General features: G+C 39.1%; 1 protein-coding gene across 2 annotated transcripts in view; it reads left to right on the forward strand.

The window, feature by feature from the left end:
* The window catches only part of UVRAG (UV radiation resistance associated), a 100,053-nt gene that overhangs the window by 21,099 nt on the left and 64,734 nt on the right, over nucleotides 1–14,220 (forward strand). For both annotated transcript variants that reach the window (XM_058830004.1, XM_058830003.1), the window contains exon 6: nucleotides 2,407–2,492. In XM_058830004.1, the coding sequence (XP_058685987.1) occupies nucleotides 2,407–2,492 (86 nt within the window). The remainder of the gene's footprint in view (nucleotides 1–2,406; nucleotides 2,493–14,220) is intronic.

The raw sequence follows: 14,220 nt of genomic DNA on the forward strand, positions 1-14,220 counted from the left end.
ACTGATCATACACTCAGCCTTTTTTTGGAGTAGCATGAACTGGACTAATGTTTAAATAAGATAGATATGTGCTTCAGGGATTTATTTTGAAGCTGTTAACCTGGATTTAAAGTATTCCTGAACCTTGAGCAGCTTTCTGAATGTTTGGTTTTTTCTGAGCCTTCATGCTTGTGTGTAAAACCAGTATTTACCGAGGTTCAACATAATAAATTCTAGATGCTATACTAGATTACCTAAAGCCAGGCTTCTTGTCATGGTTTACTCAATCCCTTCCTGACTTACACATTGCCTTTCAACTGTTTTATGCTTGCTGCTTCCAACTGATAAAACTCACTCTTGTTCTTGCCGAGATACCTTTTCAGAAAGTGCATTGAGGGAAGAAAGTGTAGCTTCTAGTTAATGACTAGCTTTCTGATTTCTCCTTAAAGAAGTAAAAGCAGAACTAGCCAATACAGCTCTCCATAGCTCAAATGTTGTCAGAAACATGGAGAAGAGAAACATAAGTTGTATTTTTCAGGGATGCTGAATTATAGCTTCATTTTCAACCATCAAGAAGGAAAGAGCCTCATCTTTGGAAAGCTGCATCTCTCTATTTTTTCAGTCTGTGGTGTCCATCAATGTAGGCAGAGTCTTCTCCGCATATGCGTATTAAGTAGTTTTTAGCAGCTAGATTCTGGCCACTTTGTACAAGTAAAACCTTTTTGTGTGTATACAAGTATATGTGTCTATATGTAGTAAATGAGGCAGAGAAAAAGACACACTCCTTTTTCAGAGGGTAAACTTCTTAATAGCTAAGTCTGAAACCCTTAGATGTTCTGTAGATTTCCTCAGGGTAGAACAGTTTGCATATACCACTTGGTGCCTGACTGTTTGGAAAATTCCTTTCAAAACTGTAGTGGGGGGGAAAAAGAAAAGGCTGAAATAGGTTGCTGCTCCAAATTCTTTCACTCCTGAAACCAGTTATTCCATGTCAGTCCTCTTGTTCTCCGAGAAATGTAGCACTTTGCTTTCTGAAGGGAGTGTTTGTTGAAACACCATCAACTTCATGCTATAAAATCCTAGAACGGTTTGGGTTGGAAGGGACCTTAGAGCTCGTCCAGTTCTACTCCCATGCCATGGGCAGGGACACCCTCCACTAGATGAGGTTGCTCCAAGCCCCACCCAATGGGGCCTTGAACACTTCCAGGGATAGGGCATGGTGATGCTGGTACCTTGTGCATTTTCAGTTTTCCACCGTCCTAGTTCTTTCACACATTAAGATGATGTTATTTTGGTATTCTTCTATGGACAGATATCTGGATTTCAGCATTTAGCATGCAGTGTCTTGGGTGCTGAAATGAGGAGCTGGGATGGTGCCTCTACAGCAATGTGATGTGCTACGTAGTGTGTAGATCTCAGGATTGTTTAGGTGGAGCCATATATTTGTTGGAAAGGAATGTCTGCTGTGTGGCCTGTGGTTAACACACTTGTGTCAGGAGATGTTGATGTTTAACTCTGAATTTCAACATCTTCTATATGGAGACAGACTCCCATTGGGACAGGAAAGAATCTTTAGGAAGGGATTGTGGTACTCAGAATCTATCTGTTGGAAAGCTGGCTGATCACAGGATGGGGCTGCTTCATACACTAAAGTAAGTGCCTTGTTTCCTGCAATCCATAATCTTTCTCACAGTGCTGCCAGGTGGCTTGACTTGCTTAAAATTTATTGTGTAAAGCAACACTTCTGAGTCTGTGACTTTTCTAGGAATTTATGTGACTGTGCCTGATACAGAGAAGCTCAATATTTGACATTTGCAGCGTGAGGAATTGCTGTTTGTCTGTTACTGTTTTGATACCTGTTGTGCAGAATCGACACTTTGGTCTCTTGAAAGAACAACCTTACATTATTCTTACTTTTTAACTTCCAGAAACTTGTTCACATCACGCAAAACTAAGATTTCTTTGATTTTTTAATGTATTACAGCATGGATAAAGGGTAGAGCTTTATCTCATGTTCATGTAATTCTCTGGCACGTGGCTCTCAGGGTTCTCAGTTCTGACTGAAGCTGAAGAATGGCAGTGTTGTCAGTTGCACTTTTCAGTGTTTCTGTGCATAAAATTTGGGCAGTTATGGATTATATAGTTCAAGAAAACACACTATGTATCTAGAACACAGGAAAACTGATAGGTAAACTTTTATACCTTTATATGTAAGTGTATAATATAATACATTAATATATATAAAATATTATAATAATAAGTTATTGCCAGCTTAAAGTGTTCCTACCTGCCACAGATAAAACATGTGTAAAGACAGATTTAAAATACATTAAATGCAAGATCATTTATTCTACTAAAAGTGCATGCTCTTAGTCAAGATGGATTTTTTTTTATTTTTAAAATAATATTCTTTTTTTTTTCCTCAAGGATCACTCAGGTACCCTGAAGAACATTCTTCTCCAGGTGGATCAGAACTGTGTTCGTAACTCTTACGATGTCTTCTCTTTGCTTAGGTAAGGTTTTGGATAATACTTTGTGTAGCTCCTGTAACTTCTGTAGTGTCTGTGTGGGAGGAATCTTTCCAAATATTGAAAAAACCCCAACATTCTGGTGTGGAATGTGCAAAGGAGATAGCAAGGTTGTGCCGATACTCCTGTCGTTCCATGGTGGTCTCTGGGCTTCTGATGTGTAAATACTTGAGTACTCTGAATTAGGACTGACTGTAGAGCTGGCCCATGGACATGCCTTGTGAATGCCAAAATCATGGAGCTTCTTTGTTGGAAAATTTCTGTGGAAAGCCTCTACTCTGTTCTCAACAGCAATAAAATTTGTTTAACTAGGCAAGAGCACAGTCAGGACCTAGTTACTCCAACACAGATGTGGTATAAGAAAGGTACAGTGTTTTTTTGCTTTTGAGTGGCTACTTAAATGTCTGTGGTGATAAAAACCATGAAGTGCTAGTATTAAGTTAAACAAAATGTCCTTTTTCAGATCTGCTTTAATTATAATAGTTCAAAAATATTAGTTATGAAAAAGTATAATTGTGGTCCACCACTGTCAATAAGTTGGTTTTGAGGAATCTATTTAAATTGCATCTTACAAGACAGGATAATAACTTCAGTTCTTCAGTAAATGCAGTAGATGTGATATGAAGGAAACCCTTGAGTAGGAAATGTTTAATATGCTTTCAGAAGTCTATGTAAAAATACATTTGACTTTTTTAATTAGTTGTACAAGTAAAACCATTTGACAGTGTTGACAGTAGGTGTCAGTGTTGCCTGTCTAAAGAGGGAGGAAAAGTCAGCTTATGTTGCCTACTCAGATGTCTTTATTTAAGCTCTCTTAAAATTTGAATGTTGTTTCTTGAATCTGTAAAGCATATTTAAACTGATGGCTGCTTTCTAAGTGTTTTTTTTTTCTGTGCTTTTAGTGGGAAACAATCAGGAAGTTCTGATTACATTCTGGCACTACCTAACATTAAGTCTTTGTTAAACAGAGAAGGAAAATATGTGCAGTGTATCCTGATTACTTCATTGATGAGGGTTTTTCACATTTAGTATGCACATCTATGTAGTATGAGGTATGTTCCAGAAAACAAGACTCACTATGGCCATGAACTTGACTGCCTGGATCCTTGTCCAGCCCTGTGTAATTGATTGGTAATCCTTCTTCTGAACATGCCTGACTGTTTTTCCTCAAGCTGACAAGAAATTAAGATGTCAGCTGTGATAAAGTTCACTTTGTTGAGTCCTTACCAGTGTGTTTTAAATCCCGACTACTGGAGCTTCTCTCAGTTTTGAGGATGTGAGAGTTCAGGCTCAGTCTCTCACAGTGCCTAGGTATGCTGTTTGGTTTAGTTTGTGTTAAGTTCTGTCTCTGAGCTGAGATATCCTCCTTTTGTATTTTTTTCCGAAAAGGAATAGTGTTTTCCAGACTTCAGAACCAGGCCTGTTGCTGAATGTATTTTAGTGGATTCTGCATACGTGTCAAGGGGTTTACATTGCATTGTTTTGTTCCAGCAGAAGTTAGAAGCTGTAATTTGTGACTCTACCTAGGTGTCATTTTTGTTTGATTTCATTGTAGTTAGGAAGGTTCATCAGGAACTAAGGCAGAGTCCTTTGTGTAATTTAGAATCTGTTCTATTCCCTCTCACATAAATTATGGTTTTTTATAGGTGCATTTTCTATAGTGCTACTTACCTTTGATATCAAGCTGAAAAGCCTGGTGATGGTGTTTGCTTTAAAATAATGTCTAGTCAATTTTTGTCAGGTGTCTTTTTTCTTCTACTATGCAGTTTGGTTTGCCACCTCCTCCAGGAGTCCATGCTTGAATAATGAGCCCATCCCAAGGATCATTCATATGAGTGTGTTGTTCTTTGAACAGGAGAGAGAGATGGGCATAATTTGAGTTATGATTCATTAGACAGGATGTATTTTGGGAGGAAATGAGTTGCTGTCTTCCTTCTTCTGTCCATTGGCTGTAAAGAGAGTACTGAAGTGTCCACACCATGAAGTTTTTCATCTAGTCACATAAATCCCATCTTTTGAAGATTTTCAAATAATAAGATATCTGTCTGTAGTAAAAATTCACACTCAATTAGGAAGCCGTACATGCAGTTTCCTAATGTTTTCACAATAAATGTAAATATGAAGAACAGCTTTTGCTGCCTTTATTTAAACTTCTACAAAAGGAAGCAAATCCTGGTGACAGTGGGATCTGAGTCCCAGTTGTTGTGGTGGTACTTGTGCTGCCAGATGTGGCAAAGCCACTGATAGCCAAAATGGAGAGAACTGCTTCTAGCTCATCCCCTAACTCTTGACTGCACAGTGAGAGCTTCTGTGGTTGATTTGTGTTTCAAAACTGCTTTTGAGGGAAGAAGTGATGTAGTTTTTTCCTCAGAAGCGAATAGCTAAAATTTATGAAGCTTGTGAATAGACCTTAATGAAAAGTGTATGTTTGGCTCAAATTATGCTGATTAATGAAATTAATTGGGAATGACAGAGTGTGTTAACAATAGAAATTTTTTTGTGTGTTGGATTAAAGTAGTGCTTGTGTGTTCAGATGCTGAGTTACATGTTTTGCAAGTTAATTAAGCAGGAAGAAAGAGTTAAATGTCCAGGCAACTTCTCTTTACACGAAGAACGTTTCAGCACCTCTGCAGCTCATGACCCTGCTTGTCCTAGGACAGGGACAAGATCCTCAGGCAGACATGGTGCTGCTTGTTAAGTTGTTTGCACCATATGGAAGTTACAAATGTTCTTCTAGCCATTTGCTTTAAAAGGGCTAACTGACAAAAATTCACCACATCAACTGGGAAGCTCAAATTTTGAGGTTTTTGTCCCTTGTCATATTTCCTGAAAAAGAGATAATTTAATGACTTGATAAACATTATGTTGCTGGTAGTAATAGGTTATACAGTAGCACCTTTCACACAGCACTTGGGATGGGCCAAATTCATCTGAGGTCATGTTCTGGACACATCTCAGTCATCAAGTTCTCAGCACGTTTGCAGCACTAATGGGAATATTTAGTATTCTCTTGGTTTTCTAGCCTTTCTTTTCTTAAAGCTTTGCAAAATGGACATTTAGTATTAAGTGGTGTTGAAAAGATGAGATCACTAAAGAAAGGGCTTAAAATGCTATGTAAAAAAACGTTACTTCAATTTCTAAATACAAAAATTAGTACAGTGTATTCTGCAACAGCTTTTTGCGTTGTTGTGACACTTAGAGAGCAATTGGCTTGTGCCTCTAAGTATGTGAATGCCTGAAATCCTCCCATATTCTGCCTAGAGACAAAAAGAACTAGTGAAAATCTGCCCCTTTGAAGTTTTTCTTCCTGTAGTTTTTGTTACTCCATTCAGAACTGCTGTCTCTATGGCTTAACTGTTCCTTCAGCAGATGGCATGGTATGTTTGTGGTATTTAGCCAGCCAGTTAGTGCAAATTGAAAACAATTTGCTTGTGTTTTTGCTTAAAAAAAGTGGTTTTTTTACAACAAAACCAAAACCAACAACAAAATCTGACATTGGCATAATTTGAGTGCTGGGATGGGCAAAAAGACTAGCTTTAGGCAGTTGCTTAACATTATTAGTGTCTAATCTGGCAGAATTTGATTTGAATAATACCTCTGGGTATTAATCTCTCATGGGGCGGGGTATGCTTCAAGTGAAAGACTTTGCTTCAGTGTTTACCATCTGTAATGTAACTGTTCATTTAAAAAAAGAGTGCATGTCTCATCACTGAAGAGATACTATTTAAGAATATAAATGTTGGTAGTGTTTGTCTGTGATCTGAAACTGTGATATTCATAAAATCACCTTCTAATGACCAAGGCTAAAACATGTTGTCATGATATAAAATCAGCTTTTGTTTAGCTCTGCTTATTTTAGGAAAGATGGTTTTAAACAGCTATTTTGTTTTTGTATAAAATCTTCCATCTTTATTAACAGTTTTATTGAACAAACAGAACTTTATCTTTGAAACTAGAAATGAAGACAAAATATATGGTCAATGTAGGCTAACACAATTTCTTCAAGTCTACAGAGTCACTGGGATTGCATATGCCAAATGTAGTAACTGTGTTTGTGCAGCTATTTTTAATTCATGGAAATAATGCTGAAAGTGAAACTGTTTTTCTTAAGCTCTGAGTAGTGAATAGTAGAGTGGCACAAGGGCTTCATGGGCTCAAGCTGCTCAGTGCTTAGGTATATGTCAGGTACATTGACTTGTTTTCTGTAAACTGGTCCTTCTTGAACAATGTCAGTGTCTTGTCTGATGGGAGGTCAGCCAGACTTTGCTATTGTATAGTTGATTTAAGTAGCAGTTCCAAACTTTAGGCTTCCAGTGGTTTAGTGGGGTAAAAAGGAGGTAAAGCTGGAAGAAGACATGCTCTCATCACTGGCTGTCTGACTTAAGAGAGTTGCACAGCATCTAATAAATCTAGATATAAGCCATGCAAAGCTGTACTGCCTTTTGAACTTTCCTGAAGTTCCTCTATTTCCATCTTCATCTTCATGAAAGAAGTGAACTCAATGGAGCCAGGCAGTAGATGGGACTACATGGAAGTGAGTTGCTTTTTGCTACTCTATTCCTTGTGGTCTGCTGGTAGCTGCATAGAGATAAGGACAGGCAGAAAAGATCTAGTTAAATTTTAAAATATGCACTGACAATGAAGTCTCCAGTTTCTGGCTTTTTTGCTTTGCTTGTCCTTTAGTCACAGAAGGGTCCCAACTCAGCTGTGACCAAAACATCTCTAAACATTGCAGTTACAGATGTTTATGTGGTGGAACAGTCTCACTAAAAAAATAACCTGATACCCTGATACTCTTGCAGTGGCTTGCTCTAGCTTTTTCTGAGAGTATCTTGGTAATCACATTGCAGACTTTTGGACTTCAATGTTGTTGCTGCTGCTGCCATCATCCTCTCCCAGTAGATGAAGAAATATACCATCTAAAGTGTGAAATGCATTGTAGGAATCCTCTTACCTGCTCTTAAATCACAAAGTTCCTCTGCTAAAACATCCCTGTGATAGTGATAGTGTCAGGTGGGTTTTTATGATGGCCAGGTTTGATGTTTCTAAACAGGAAGAATTTACACCTGGAAGACTTGGCACTTTTTACCCAAGAGGCAGCACAGACCAGGCAGATATCCTCCCTTAGCTTTGGACAGGCAAATCCAGGCGGCCTAAAGCCAGGATGAATAAATAGGAGCTGGAATAGGACCTCTAGAGTGCCTCTGTATGCGTAATTAAGCAGTACTGAAATGGATGAACAGTTTAACAAGTGTCCTCCTTCTTGGCCTGAAAACTTTGTGAGTTGGAATTGTGTTGTGGTGGCTTCCTGAGAAGTAGCGATGCAGATGAAAACTGGGATCTGATTTTTATTTATATTTTGAGAGGTTCCTTAGGGATTTTTATCGGTGACATCAGACTTGTAGAGATTTGTCTCTACAAGACAAATCTGTTCCCAGGCATTTTACCTCTATAGTGCTGAGCTCTATTGGAACTGAGGCTATTCAATCATTAGAACACTAGATTTACAAGCCTGCCTATTGCCAAAAATCTGTATCAGAGAGTGGCATGGGTCATAGCAAGTTGAAACACTCCATGAAGTGTAAGAGGAGGACATGTTTATGAACTGCTGGGTTAGTAGTCTGCTGCTACTCTGATCTTCAATTTTCCTAATATGCCATGTGCAATAAGCTACCCCTGCAGTGGCACATTTTTAGCATAGATATATTGCTAGCTCTTGGTCAAAGATACATTGCTTGGCTCTTTGGTTTCAAAGCACTTTAGAGAGGAATTACACAAAGCTGTGCAGGGCTTAAAAAGTAGCTTTATTCTGTCTCTTTATTTGTGACAGTGTGTAAAAGATGGTATCAGTGAAGCAATACTGAGAAGTCAGAACCCAGTCCTGCTCCTTTTTTGGCTCTGTGAAGTGCATGAAAACCAGCATGTTGTAGAATCTTAGAACAGTTTGGGTTCAGAGGGACCTTTAAAAATGATCCAATTCTGTTGGCAATGGAGAGAGACGGGACAACTGAGTGGTAATCAGAATTGAGTTTACTCTGGGCTACATATGCTTATATACTATTCTAGGAAGGCTAGTAATTTTTACTACAATGATTGGGTTAAACATCATACAATTAAACTTACACATTTTTGCAACATCTACTTGATTCAGTCTTCTTCCCTGTAGCCAGTCTGATCCAATCCTCTTGCAGTCTTCAAAGCTCTGTTTGTTCTTGACAAGGCATCCTGATTATCAAATCTCTTAAGCTAATCAGGCCCAATGTACTTTGTCTTTGCAATACAGTTCCACCTTCCTGCCATGGCAGACCATGTTGCTCCAAGCCCCATCCGGCCTAGCCTTGAACACTTCCCAGGATGAGGAACCTTGAACAACTTGTACCAGTGTTTCATCATCCTTTTTGCAGAAAATGTCTTCCTTATTTTAATCTAAATAGCCAGGTGTCACCAAAGGAGGATGTAAGTAATTACCTGAGGATACCTGAAAGATTTTAAGAAGGAGGATTTTGTGAACATCAGGATTGTTTATTTTGTTACACCTTTGTCCTAGATATGGCCATGAGAATGGTGCTATGAGTTGCTTTCCTGAGCGAAGATTTTGGTGAACGCAATCATGTCTCTAAAATTCTCAGAACTATCCAACCACACTGGGAAAATCAAGGCAGGATTTTGACTGAGAACAAATAAAATGGATGAAAGATCTTGTTGTGGGGAAAATGCTCTAATGGATTTGCTCATTAAAGCAGGGCAGGATAGGGAATGCATGGATATCCAAGAAGCTGCAGAACACTCCTGAGAGTCTTACGACCATCCGGTTAGGTAGGAGTTTTCACTAGTATAGCTGGAGAATTCTGCTTCTCTTGGGGAGAAAACTCAGATTTGAATTTGGGGCTGGCTTCCAGGAGGAAAGTGCAGCTTTGAAACACGAGTCACCTGAATATTGGCTAGTGTTCTACCTCCTTCCATTGCATAATCCTGCATTCTGCTGTCACAAGCACTTTATCAGCTGTGTGGCCTTGAGTGGAAGAATACAATCAAGTGGAGAGCAAGTGGTTTCTTTTTGGGTGGAGCCTGGAACACACTCAGTCTGCTTCCTTTTCAGTTGTTCAGTGAATCCCAGTCTTGGGTTTGCTCATTGTCTCAGAGTGAGAACTGAAACTTCTATGAAGATTTGTTAGGAAAAGGCTGTTGAACTCTACTGGTGTTACTGTCCATCTGGCTGCAATCATCTTGACATGTTTATGCACTTTAGAAATATGATTTGCATCTAATTTACCTTTTTTACTGAATACAGTGGCTTGAATATGATGTTGTGTGCCCTGGCAGCAAGGTTTCTGTAATCACAAATGGTGAAAGAACAAAAAGAAGCTTTCTTTGTAATTTGCCACATTTGTTTTTTGAAGTAAAAAATATCAACCCATAAATCCATCTGTGAAAAACAGCGTAACTCTTCAGGATTTTTAAAAAGTTTATTAGGGAATAAAATAAGAGACAAAAGTCCAGCACTGGGGTGTTCCTGCTGAACAGCCAAAGAGCACCCCATAGATTGGAAGTAGTTTGTATTTATACTGTGTCATTCCAGAGGCTTGTGCATATTCATATATTTTATTATTCAGACTTCCTTGGGAACTCTTGATATTCCAGATTCTCTTCTTGTTTGATTTTTAACCTCTGACCTGCCTGCAGGATATTCTATAGCTAAGGTGTTCCCATGTTCCTATCCTGTTATTTCGTACTCTGGATGCTTATTCATCAGTTCACAAATGTAAGGAAAATTAGTGGTTTTGCACCTTTCTTCAAGCTGGTTACATAGAGGTATTTTTAGTCTCTATTTTTAACAGTTTGCTAATGCCTACAGCACAACGTATTTATTACATTACTATTCATATAAACTCTACAGTGTACATGGAAACTGACTGATTATACCATCCAAAAGTAGTTAAAAGTATAAATTGTTCTATATTAAAATAGTTGTGAAACAAAAAGTTAATATATCAATGCAAAAGCTGATATTATATTGTTGTCTATAACACACCCATTTAACTGGCGCTATATGTGTGACTTGGAATAAGAGAACTTGAGACATCTCACATTTTGTTGCTTCATTTCTCAAAAAAAAATGTGTTTCACCTTAAGGGTCTCCTCTTCCATTCATGCCCTGTGAGTATTGAAGGTGATCTGTCCCCTAGCTAGCATTCTTAAATATTCCTCAAACTGGAGGCTGGAACCTGCCCTGCTGACCATTTGACAGACATGTTTTTTCCTTTACTTTGTTTCCAGATAGCTCAAAGCATTCACTGTTGCAGTCCACAAATCCACGTGAACTTGATTATATTAAAGCTTAATTTGAGTCTTAAATGTGTAAGGCTTAAATGTAGACTCTCCAGTGTAAACATAAGGCTTACATGCAAGTGATTTACATGTGTAGGACTCGGAAGTGTTTGAAAGAATGATAGAAAGTTATCTGTGCTGCAACAGCACTATCTTGTGTCAGTTTCTTACAGCATTGACTGTTGTAGAGGTTTGATGTCATAAACGATTAAGTCAGACTTGAATTTTATTATTTTCTTACTCCCTACTGTATTTTCTTGCCCTACATCTGCTTTTGACAAACTGTAGATATAAGTTTCTGAAGAAATTGAAAAGGGAGTATATGGTTAGAAATTAGGAATTTTTTGTTGTGGAAAATCACATGTAGCAAATTGTGAAAAACAAGGTTCACTGTCCTGGTAAAATTTAAAAGGTTTAATAAAGACAATAAGAGACACAGATAATAAAGCAAAGGATAACGGCCAGGTGCTTGGTGCTCTGCCAAGAGCACACCTAGTGTTTTGGAAACACCCTTTATATACCATTTCTATTGCATCACTTTTGTGCATATTCATAGACTTTATACATATTCAAACTTTTCCATTAACTAGTTTACATCTTCCAGGAACTGTCTTGCATGGTCACTCCTTGGAGCTGCCTTTTTAGAGCACGCGCATTTCTTGGCTTGTGGTTTTAATTCTTTTCTTATCATCTTTTAATTTGGGCTTTGGCTCCTTCTTTCCACAGGGATGAGTGTTGATAGCAGCCAGGTCCCCATCACCTGCTCACTGGGGGTTATCCTAACTTGTGGGCAGTTCAAACATACTATATGAATTATTACCACTTATGCCTAAATTTTTGCTAATATCAGGAGAGAGAAAAAAAACAACTACATCCACACAGCAAAGCCATTCTAACATTATACATATAACATTCATCTTAATACTTGCTAAAAGACAGTATTATAATAGATATTTATAACAAAATGAGGGTTTTAAGGGGTTATGAAAAAAATCTTATAGCTGGCTGGCACTCTCCAGAATCTAAATTTGTGGACTGACATAAAGTAGTGTGTATTCTAGTTTCTGAATTTGATAGGAAAGTCTTTAATAATTTTTTCCTTTGATAATAGTTTTGGGTACTTTACTTTTAGGACTTGTCACTTATTGCCAGGAGTGTTCCATTCTAGTTTCTAAATACCATGTTGTAATTTTCAGTTTAAATTTAGTCATGCTGTAAACTAAGGTTGCTCTGGCAAATATGACCAGAGGCATTTATTTCTCTTGTGAGAAGGAGCTATAATATGCGACTGCTATAACTAATTGATGTATTTATGGCTTAAAGTTCTGCATATGAAAAATCCAGATTTGTCTGATAGAACGTAGATATTGGGAGTGGATGATAGAACTGCAAAATCATGTATCAACTGACTGATAAGGTGAGACTCATTAATGTAAATATAAGCATATGTCTTAATGTTGGGGGTTAGGATTTTTCCTTTTGTTTCTTTCTCTCCTAGTATTTTGTCCCGTCTGTTGCTAAGAGACAATAATGACCAGTACTTAAAAGAGACAAAAAATGTCACTAAGGGGGATGGGGAGGAGTGCAGCTGGCTGCACTACGGTAGCTGAGGGGCTTTCTCTTGGGAAGGGCAGAGATACTGCCAGATTTTGACAGGGCAGTGCAGGGCTAGGCTCCTCTTGGACTCTCGGGATCGGAGGAAGGACCCGTTGGTCTGCAGTCGCTGCATGGAGGATTTGCTGCCACTGCGGACCTTTTGCCCTCGCACTGCATCTTCTACCGTGGGTGAGCCTGTGCTCATTAGAGAAGCTGTTGGATCGGGCCCTTATTAACACCTGATCTGACTGGAAAAAGGACCCTCACAATCTATTTGGGTGCCCCAGGGGGAAACCCGGGAACCTGACCCCTTCCCTATTCCTGGAGGGTATCTCCCTGGCTGCAGCATGCATCCAACCCCTGTGGCTTCTGCTAAGGCTGTGGAGTTTTCTATTACATTTTGTTTGCAATCTCAGGGGGTGTGCCTGCCTCTGCCATCCCAGCCGCTGCTCCAAGGTTCCTGCTGCCGCCTATTTTTGACATCCAGCCCGCCAGGCGTTACCATGGGAAGTAGATGCAACTGACCCGGCACCACAGCACCCCTTGCAATTTTGGGGGAATCATCACACCTGCCCTGCCTGGCTGGGAGCCAGCAGCGCTCCTGCCAGCTGTTACTGTAACTACACCAAAGGGGAAAGTGCCTGACAGCCGAAAGAAGGCTGATTTTACTGGGTTCCTGGTTTTGTTTGTTGTTGCTGCCATTGTTGTCGTTTGTTTGCCTTGTTGTACACATATGTACTAGTAAAGAACTGTTATTCCTTTTTCCATACCTGAAAGCCCTGTAATTTCCAGGTTATAATAATTTGGAGGGAAGGAGGTAATTTTTCCATTCCAAGGGAGGTTCTTGCCTTCCTTGACAGATCCCTGTCTTTCAAATCAAGGCACTTAATAGGCACAACTCTCACTACACTCCAGCTTTCAGTTTTTTAGAGATTGCTGCCAGAAATGAACTTGCTATACAAGCTAGCAAATCACTGGATTTATGCATGATCAAGAGAGACTAGGATACTGCAGTGTATTATAAAGGAAAGTGCTCCAGCTGAACTTTCAAACTTACTGCAGGCTTAAAGAGAGTGAATGTGTTGTTACAGCACATTCCAAAGTTTAAAAGTCAAGTTATGTTGGACCACTGCACTGTTCAGTCCTGGGAAGTAAGGAAAGCTGATTGATCTTGCAAACAAGACAAGAACATTATGTCAAGGAAGTCTAGTAATAATGAAGAAGTCCAAAACTTGGTAACTATTTTTTTCCCCATCCCCATCCAGGCTGGTACCCAGATTGGTTTCAAATCTTACAGCCAATGTAGAAAGTGGGTTGTGGGCCTTTTTTTGCAGCGGGGAGGGGACAGTGGTTGTTGCGGAAAGCATTTTGATGTAAGACTTGAAAAGCCTTGAGGAAATTATCTAAATTGCCTGTATTTGAGGAACTTGGGATCTAGAAAGTAGAGGAGAGACACTGAAATTTTATGTGCTGGTCCTCTGTAGACCAAGTAGGGATACAGCTTTTGTTAGTCTTAGCTTACAATACATGGATTGCACTTTTAATGTATCCAACTGTTTTCTAAACTGTCAAAGGAAGAGAGAGTGTTTTGTGTCTTTCTAATCTCCCCATCTCAGAAAGCAGGTGCTATGGGGATGGAAGTAGAACAGCAGCCTTGTGGATCTCCACCTCCAGTCAGTCAGGATGCTCAGGAATTTTAATGTCTGCTTTGCTTTCTGATTCTTTCCCAGGCTACAGCATGGAATTGATCTGATGTTGGACAATTGCACAACATCTCTCAGGGCCCCAA

The sequence above is a fragment of the Poecile atricapillus genome, chromosome 1, assembly GCF_030490865.1.
Source record: "Poecile atricapillus isolate bPoeAtr1 chromosome 1, bPoeAtr1.hap1, whole genome shotgun sequence".
NCBI classification, from domain to species: domain Eukaryota; kingdom Metazoa; phylum Chordata; class Aves; order Passeriformes; family Paridae; genus Poecile; species Poecile atricapillus.